General features: G+C 44.8%; 1 protein-coding gene across 2 annotated transcripts in view; it reads right to left on the bottom strand.

Annotated features, from left to right (window-relative positions):
• Positions 1–2768: 2768 nt before the first annotated feature.
• The window catches only part of NSF (N-ethylmaleimide sensitive factor, vesicle fusing ATPase), a 64503-nt gene continuing 57452 nt past the window's right edge, over positions 2769–9819 (bottom strand). The window contains exons 18-21 of one of the 2 annotated variants that reach the window (XM_080633590.1): positions 7655–7789; positions 6393–6506; positions 4730–4785; positions 2769–4320 (exon numbers count right to left, since the gene is read on the bottom strand). In XM_080633590.1, the coding sequence (XP_080489716.1) occupies positions 4305–4320; positions 4730–4785; positions 6393–6506; positions 7655–7789 (321 nt within the window). In that variant the 3' untranslated portion in view covers positions 2769–4304. The remainder of the gene's footprint in view (positions 4321–4729; positions 4786–6392; positions 6507–7654; positions 7790–9819) is intronic. The other variant, XM_080633589.1, reaches the window with a different exon arrangement.

The following is a 9819-nucleotide window of genomic DNA, read 5'->3' as shown; positions in this document are numbered from 1 at the left end:
GCACAATCCCAGGCAGACCCTTTCTTTCCCATAGCAGTTTGGGAGTTATCAGCAAATCATTCATGAGGGGTTCTCACCAAGCGCAGATGCTACATTACCACTAGCGGGGATTTGGGCCCCATGCGTGGCCACACACATCCCATGACCCATCTCAGTGCAGAAGAATCAGCATTTGTCCCTCCACCTGCTCCCCAGGCCCTACCCCCCCTTCCTGATCACATGCCCCTTCATTTTAGGGTTGTTTTCATGGTATATTGACCCTAGAAATTAAAAAATACATATTATCTGTGTCCTGGTGGGCTCCTCTGCAGCTGATGAGGACCAATAACCGTGTTCCAACGCCATTTCTCAAGAATCAGTGATTTAACATAGAGATATGTCCCAACCATTAAAGCTGTGTCTTTTCCTCCACTCTCTTCTTCATCCATGGGGAACAGCAGTATGCAGTACTGCACAGAGCAATAAAATGGGTGGAAGACCCCTCTCACCTGGAGTGCCAAGACCCCTCCATGGCCTTGGCACTCAAACCTGTGGCTGGAGAGAATGAGAGCACAATTCTCAGTCCACCCTCTGTACAGCACGACGAGTAGCTCCTGGATTCACCCAGCAGGAAAAGCATCAGCTTTCTAAACTTACAGATCCCAGGAGAGCTCTAAGGCACCGCCCCAGTTCAGAAATAAGCCCTCTTCCAATATTAAATCCTGTGTCTGGAAAGACTCCAAGTACCTGACTTTAAAAGAAATCCCTTGTTTGGTTGGTTTTTTTTAATCAAGAAAAGGTATTTAATATTAAATAGAACATTTATTGCCTTGTAATGATTTTACTGTAGCCAGGTATTCTAGCACTGAATGGAAGACCTTTTTTCCATCAATTTGCTGTATCCAAAGTTTTATAAAGTTGTAGAGGTCGACTTTTTTTATTTTATATTCAGAAAATGTCTCTTTTTATAAGCATTATTTATTATATAATGTATATACTTGAGTTAACTAAGATTATATATTATATAAATATATATATTTGGAGAAAAATCTATTTCAACTTGCTTTTTTTTTTGTGCTATGTCATTAAAGAGAAGGTAAAAAACCAAAAACATGCACTTGCCAGCTTGTGTGGTTTGCCTCTGAAGGTCCTTTAAGTCCTGCTGAAGAACAGCTATGGCAATGGTGGTTCTTCATCTAGCCTCTTGTGCACAGTCATACAAGGGCAAGACAATGATGGTAAAATATAGCAAATAAAGGAGGTTTTACAGCTGAAGGCTAAGTGTGCCTAAAACATGAGATTACTGGATTAAAACAGACTTTCGACTTCATATTCACCCCCATCAATGTTCTCTCAGGCTGTCATTGAATCACCTTTTGATGGTTTGGACCATCAAAGATCCAAGTTTCCCCCTATAAAGACAACTCCCGTTCATGAATAATTCTGTGGGGGTTTCTGCAACACCTCCCATACATTAATCATGCCTTTAAGTGCACACAATTTTACACAGATCTGGCCTCAAATATACCTATCCAAAGGACACAAAAATAACAAGATTGTTCTATTTTCCTGCACTGATCCCAAATTTATACACAATTACATCTGCCTTCTGGCAGAGTGCTGTCTGAAACATGGTGCTGCTTTGTGTGTGAATGATGCCCAACTCTGACTGTGCCACATCACAGACAGCATGGAAACATAGACTAGTTTGGGTTGGAAGGGACCTTAAAGCTCATCCAGTTCCAATCCCTGCCACGGGCATGGACACCTTCCACTAGAGCAGCTTGCTCCAAGTCCTGTCCAGCCTGGCCTTGACCACTGCCAGGGATGGGGCAGCCACATGTTTCTGCCTGGGCCATCTCCTGCTGGGTGGCAGCAGCGATGCCTTCAAAGCTACAAGAACACCAACAACATGTCACCAACAAACCAGACAACCAGAAAGTCCAGCCTCACGGAGTGCTTTGAGCTTAACAGTGTTGTGAGTGCAAGCTATCTGTATGTCTGCCCACCATCCCAAGCTATTCTCCACCACACCGCCCCCCCAGACCCCATCCCAACACTTTGAAATATATTTGCCTTTGGTTAACAAATCTAGTTCAGTTAAATTTCTGGAAAGCTCAGGAAAAAAGCAGTAACAGGGAAAAGAAGGGGATGAAGAATTTGGCCATTACTGTTTAAAGCAATACAGTTCTTACCATAAAGCCACTCTAGTCAAGGTAGTAGAGAAAATGTGGTGGAAAAATGCTGCCAGGAGTCATCCTCTTTTGCCACCTGCAGGAAACACTTTGGATGGAGATCTCAGAATAGGTTGGAATAGGTGGAATGCCACACCCAGTATTTTGTCCTGTTTTTTCAACACAGTCGTCTTCAAGTGTGATACCCCTGCACACACATGCACAAATCCCTGGGGCTTCCTCAGCACTGCAAGGTCCAGAAAACTCCAGGATGGGTTGGACCAGAGGTTTTCTCAGCCAATCCATTTAAGACTACCTGTGGTCAAGCTGTCCAGGCTGGGAATATATATTCAATCAACCCATGCTTAGGTACAAACTGAGCATCTCTCTGGCTATCAGCAGCCTGAGAATAGCTTTGCTCTCTTCATGCCATACATCAGCATTCCATATATACACCTCTGTTCAACCAGCACCAAAGACACAGATGTCTCCTAGATCATCACAAGTTGTTGTGCTTTTTATTGAATCCACCGAATGTGCAATCAAACCAGATATTTATTCATCAATATAGTTCTGGACAAAGACACAATAAGGTTTACATCATTTGCTCTGAAATATAAGTTAATGTGTGCTGCTGTCACTAGGACCAGCAGAAGAAAGAAAGGAACAAATCAATTCACAAGATCATACACAAAATGAGAGGGAATAATAACCACTGGGACTCGCCATGTCATCACAATACAACAGCACTGCCAAAGGAAAGGAAAGGAAAGCAGAGTGGAGTGACTAAAATACTCCAGCTGCTGTAAGTGCGCACTAAGGGCTACAGTACCTTCACCTTTGGGGCTGACAGAACGTGAAGCACCCTCTTTCCCTGGGAACACCACTTTGGGTACAAGCTGCTAACCCTTAGCAGCATGTCTGGTCAAGTTTAGGAAGCTACAATGACTAAGATCCCATAAATGGCTTTGATTTCATGCCCCACCAAATTGAGGTATGTTCCATAAACCTTATTAAACGTGGAGCCAAAGAAACAGAGGGGAGTAGCCTCATACAGTCATCATCGACAGCATCACATTGACGTGAGATGACTACTGGGGAAGGACCACGTAGCAAAGTTTGATACATTCCTTAACTTCAGTGCAAAATCACGGCAATACGTTATTTCGTGCATCTGCAGGGCTTGGCTTCCTCTCTGCCTCTACGGAGGAATTGCAACTTTGGTAGCATGGCCAGAAAATGAGATATAATGAAGCTGGCTACATGCACTCATGAAGAGCTTTCAGGCTGGAATTAGCATCTCTAAAGCTGTTAAATTAACAACAAGCTTTGATGCCTTCAATATTGGATTTGGAAGTTTCTTCTACTCTGATCAACATACTTCCCTGCCTCCTTCCAGTCCCTAATGCCACTAGCCAGTCTCTTTCATCGGGCCACAAAATACCTGGATATAAAAGAAAGCAGGTATCAGCATTTAGGCAATTCTGGAATTGAATTACTATGGGCACTGTCTTTAGGTAATCAGTCTGGCTCAGTGTTCAACAAGGCATAGTACGACATAACATCAGATCAGGATAGAGTCTTCACCACAGACTGTCAGGTTTTATTAGAGGTCAGGAGTTTTTTCCTATAGGAGCAACTGGATGCTGGACACAAGTGAGCATTAGCTTCAAAACTTACAAGGCATTTCCCTCATGCTCAAACCAAATGAGAATGCAGCCTTGCCCGCACAGAGACAGAAGCACAGTGTTCTAGGAGACACTTCCACATGATACGAGGATATTAAAGACAAAGATACTGTATTGCACTAAACATGCAGATTCCACATTGGGTTCTTGGAAACAGGGGAGCATTTCACTTTGTCCAGTATGTGCAACACAGAAGAGTAAAGAGCCCAGTGTGTATCCTCGAGGTTGGTCACTTTTCCAGCTGTTGATCTTGCACTTGGTCCACCTTCAGTCTAGGCAAGGAACTCTTGCAAAAGAAGCCAAACCCGTCAAGAAAGCATGCACATGTATGAAAGCATCAAGCACACACTGGAACCCACTCACATGGAGCCAGGATAGGTACTGGTGTGTTTCCCCAGCACAGGTACTGCCCTACAGGTATTAGTCATTTTCTAGGAGATGCCACTGTCAAGCCTGGGCTCAACTATTCCCTGTGATACCTACAGGGGAAAGAGTACGACATCCTTCTCTCAGACAGGAGAAACACAACAAATCAAAGTTCCAGATTTTAGACAAACAGCTGGATTTTAACTCTAGCACAGCCTCCTCTGATTTACTTTAGTTCAAGAACGCTAAATCGTGGTCCAACATCTCATTTAAAGGCACAGCTAAATTAAGAAAAGCAGAGAACTCAGGCATGCTGGTTCTCAAAAAGTTGCCAGGACCTCCCCCCTCCCAAATCAACCGACTTACAGCTGCAAGGAGAACTGAGCTGTTACAGAGTTCTATAAACAGAGGAGAGGCCACACTGAGATCAGCTGCACTGCACCACAGCTTCCCCTCAAGGAGATGCTTGTTTCTGAGCAGAGAAGAGGATTTTAAGCACTGCTTTAAAATAAAAGTACTTACGTTCCTTCTTCTCTCAGAAGAGCCAAGAACTTTTTCACCCGGTACTCAGGATCCATCTAAACATCAAACAAAACAGATCTCCATTAACGTGATGCAATCTTACAGCAGGAAAATGAAGCCACAAAGACAGCTGAAGATGTGTGTGTTTGCTTTGCCCATGCATTGGCTTAGCCAGAGATCAGCCTGAGTATGTCCTCATACATCCTCTGTCTTCCTCACCTCCCGTACAGCTCCAGTAGCACAGGAGAGGAGCTGCATGTGGTGGGTTAGTGCATAAGAGAAAGCTGAATCCCAGCACAAGGCTTCCAGAACCAGCAGTACCAGTGTGTGGTTTGGCTCCATCCACCAGGAACATCCCCTAAAGATCAGTCCTGTCTCTCCTCAGTGTTCGGTTTAAAAAATCCCAACAAAACAACACACAAGTTCAGCTGTCTGCACAGTTTAGGGCAGCATGAAGACCCCCTGTCTACAGCATCATAGGTGTGCAGCCACGGGGCGATGCTGTTGCAAGGCTGGGGTGAGCATTTCCACCAACCTCCAGATTCAGAACTGCCCATGATTTACATAACCTTTGCCTTCAGGTTTGAAAAGAACCAATGCTTAAGGTCAAAGCAGAAAAAGAAAACATCCTGTGTCAGAAGAAGGAATCCATTGTCAAGACTGAGTGAAATGGACTGCAACAGAGCCAGGCAGTCCCTGAAGACCTGCACCCTCTAAATACATTTAATACAAGTGAGCAATGACTTACTGACTTGCCTGTAGGTATGGAATTAAAAGCCAAGGAAGAAGAGGAAAAAGTAATCTAGATAAATGACTTTATTCCCTGAGGTGACATCCAGTCAGAGCATATCCTTAGTGCTGTGCAAGTTTTAACAGAATTGTGAATAGTGAACGGAGGGATACATGACTTATAGCTGCTAAACTACATGCCTCTTAGCTTATGCTCAGCCTCTCCTAGGAAGATCTAAGGACAGTTCACTCAGCTGCACTAAATCCATTTGATGTGAAAAGAGAGTGTGTGTGTGAAGGGGGGAAGGACTCCGAAGGGCGCTGGGATGTCAGTGTGGAGGATTAGGGCTGCACGTTACACCCTCTCATTTTTAGCATGCATACACTGTCGAGCACAAGCTTGATGGCTGCTCGCAGGCATGGATGATGGCTGCGGGGGAGGGTTAAGAGCTACATATTTCTACCCTCTGCAATTATTTTCTTTAAAGTGCTGAAAGTGGAAAATCAAGAGAAGAGCAGCTGAACAGCCTGACAGATTTATCTGCTTCAGGGAGAGAGCGCATACACCTGCACAGGCACCTTCATCTTGAAAAACAGCAGGATCCTAAGTGATTGCTATCTGCAATCTTAACATGCTGGGTGTAGAGAAGAAATTCCATGCAAGGTAAGTTAATCCAATCCTGCCAGTTGCCAGATGCTCTCCTCTGAAGTGCAGCTCTAAACAGCCTATAGGCACTGTGGGTTTTAAAGACCTCTCCCTGAACCAAGACCTGGTGATTCCTTTGTTGAGAACATTTCTTCTCACTGTACCTCTTTTCTCAAACCAATTCAAAGGCTCTCCCCACACAGCTAAAGCAGGAATCTGCAGAGAAGTGGGAACCTCTAAGACTGCTCCCATTTATCCCAGTCCTTCCTGGACCAGAAACATTCTTACTTGTAATGACATTTCTATCAGCATCAGCAGCTTCTTGATACCAATCCAAACAGGCTTTCCTTTGACATTCTGTGCAATAGTGCTGCGTTCCTTGTCTTTGAAGTTACCCAGGAGCTGGGAGGGGGGAATAAAATACAATAAAACAAATAATCAACAAGAGGAGATTGTCAGTAGGAATAATGCATCCTACCTAACTCAGGAAAGAGAATGAGAAACTAGAAAGCATTTTCTAGCTTGGAAGGAAAATTTGTTGCAATATATCTAGACAAGGCAAAACACATTTTAGCTCGTCTCGTAACATCTCTAACCAAACAGTCAGTCTCTTCCATGATGCATTCCAGTTTTTCTCCAGATTAGACTGCAGAAGGAACATAGTGGCTCAAGCCAAAGTGAGCTTTCAAAACAGCTGCTAGAGCATCTGTGTCTTTCAGGCTTTGGTGCTATTATTTGAAGGGGGCCTACAAGGATGCTGGAGAGGGACTCTTCACCAGGGACTGTAGCGATAAAACAAGGGGTGATGGGTTTAAAGTAAAACAGGGGAAGTTTAAGTTAGATACAAGGAAGAAGTTCTTCCCTGTAAGGGTGGCGAGGTGCAGGCACAGGTCACCTGAAGAAGTGGTAAATGCTCCATCCCTGGCAGTGTTCCAGGCCAGGTTGGACAGAGCCTTGGGCAACATGGTTTAGTGTGAGACATCCCTGCCCATGGCAGCAGCGTTGGAACTGGATGATCTTAAGGTCCTTTCCATTCCAAACCATTCTATGATTCTATGATTCTATTATCATTGTGACAATTCTGCAAGTTGGCATGAAAGATTTGCCTGCAAGTTGTTTTAACAGCTTTCAATATTCACTACGATTTCCACTATGACATAGAATAAGAAGCCATTAAGTGCATGAATTTATACAGAACCTATAATCTCTTCAGCACCAAACACCTTCATCCAATGTTGTTCCAAGAGCTTGACACCCTCAAGGAACATCAATTTTAAGCGTCCCAGTTATATTCATTACTCACTTCCATGCCCTTGGAATCTTTCAATCCACTCCACAAACTTTTCCCCTAAACCTACTATTCTCTCATTCTCCCTTAATTTAGTGTATGAAAAAGTAATTCAGAGAAGCCTTAGAACTGATTATGAACTTAGAACATAGATTATGACATAATGTTAAGTGGAACAGTGTTCCCAAACACAGATCTACTGCAAAATTACTCCTTTCCAACACATTTTGAGCTTGTTTGTCATCACTGAACCTTTTCTTACCTCCAAAGCCTCCATCAGCTGCTCCCCCGTTGCAATGTTGGGCACATGAATTGTAGTGCTGAAAGCATTCAGCATTTCCATTTCCTGCAGGACATCTTTGCGACTGGTGGTTCCAATGATGAGAAGCTTGCGACCCTGTCCACACAATGGAGTAAGTGTCAACAAAGGCAAAACGAGAGAGGAACCAGCTTTGGGAAGTTTCAGCTATCTATACATGAAAAATGGAAAATGGCCATGTAAAAACACCACTTAAAATAGAACTAATAGGATTCAATCTGCCAGTAACTGAAGTCATCTAGAGAATTCTCTGCCACTGTGCAGACAGTTGCAATGGTTTTACAGGTCACATTTGAAGAGCAAAGGTTGCTGTAAGTCTTCAGAGTTCCCATTGTCATTGTGGTTGTGTACAAGGACAGTACCACGTCTGGCACTCTCAGAGTTCAAATCAACAATGCACACACCAATTCCAAGTTGACCTGAGCAATAACGGTTTGTAAATAACAGAGCAATGAATGCAAAACATCAACTGCCAGTAACAATCAACTTTTAGTTCATGTTGCAAATGCTATTTCAGTGCTAGTTGTATGTCCCTGTGCAGTGTTCAGAGACACTCATCAATGCTGGCTGGTGGCTCCATCGAAGGAGCTCTTGGGATTACCAGCTGCGATCAGTCCCTTTTCCAATGCAAGGGACAAGGAGCCCATAGGTTGACCAGAAGCCTGGCTTCTGTGGCCTCCTCATTTGCTGTACAAATGCTTTGCATTCCTCTGACAAAGGATGAAAACCTATTTAAACTTAGTAAGTCTTTGATGAAGATGCTGCATCTTCACGGTATATGTTTCTGTTTCTCAAGGGCCATCATATTCCTCAACAACCTGTGTTTGAACAGATCCTGCTCCTGCTTTGAGTGATCACAGAATCATAGAATAGTTAGGGTTGGAAAGGACCTTAAGATCATCTAGTTCCAACCCCCCTGCCATGGGCAGGGACACCCCACACTAAACCATGTCACCCAAAGCCTCATCCAACCTGGCCTTTAACACCGCCAAGGATGGAGCATTCACAACCTCCCTGGGCAACCCATTCCAGTGCCTCACCACCCTCTCAGTAAAGAATTTCTTCCTTAGATCCAATCTAAACTTCCCCTGTTTAAGTTTGAACCCGTTACCCCTTGTCCTGCCACTACAATCCCTAATGAATAGTCCATCCCCAGCATCCTTGTAGGCCCCCTTCAGATACTGGAAGGCTGCTATGAGGTCTCCATGCAGCCTTCTCTTCTCCAGGCTGAACAGCCCCAACTTTCTCAGCCTGTCTCCATATGGGAGGTGCTCCAGTCCCCTGATCATCCTCGTGGCCCTCCTCTGGACTTGTTCCAACAGTTCCATGTCCTTTTTATGTTGAGGACACCAGAACTGCACACAATACTCCAAGTGAGGTCTCACAAGAGCAGAGTAGAGGGGCAGGATCACCTCCTTCGACCTGCTGGTCACGCTCCTTTTGATGCAGCCCAGGATACGGTTGGCTTTCTGGGCTGCGAGTGCACACTGCTGGCTCATGTTCATTTTTTCATCGACCAACACTCCCAAATCCTTCTCTGCAGGGCTGCTCTGAATCTCTTCTCTGCCCAACCTGTAGCTGTGCCTGGGATTGCTCTGACCCAGGTGTAGGACCTTGCACTTGGCATGGTTAAACTTCATAAGGTTGGCATCAGCCCACCTCACAAGTGTGTCGAGGTCCCTCTGAGTGGCATCCCTTCCCTCCGGCCTATCAACCGAACCACACAGCTTGGTGTCATCGGCAAACTTGCTGAGGGCGCACTCAATCCCACTGTCCATGTCACCGACAAAGATGTTGAACAAGACCGGTCTCAACACCGATCCCTGAGGGACACCACTTGTTATCGGTCTCCAGACGGACATCGAGCCATTGACCACAACTCTTTGCATGCGGCCATCCAGCCAGTTCTTTATCCACCGAGTGGTCCACCCATCAAATTGATGTCTCTCCAATTTAGAGACAAGGATGTCATGTGGGACAGTGTCGAACGCTTTGCACAAGTCCAGGTAGATCTGCCCCTGTCCATCAGTTTCGTAGCCCCATCATAGAAGGCCACCAGATTGGTCAGGCAGGATTTCCCCTTAGTGAAGCCATGCTGGCTGTCACCA

Source organism: Psittacula echo, assembly GCF_963264785.1.
Source record: "Psittacula echo genome assembly, chromosome: 23".
In the NCBI taxonomy this organism is placed as follows: domain Eukaryota; kingdom Metazoa; phylum Chordata; class Aves; order Psittaciformes; family Psittacidae; genus Psittacula; species Psittacula echo.
This window is presented reverse-complemented; position numbering and strand designations above follow the sequence as displayed.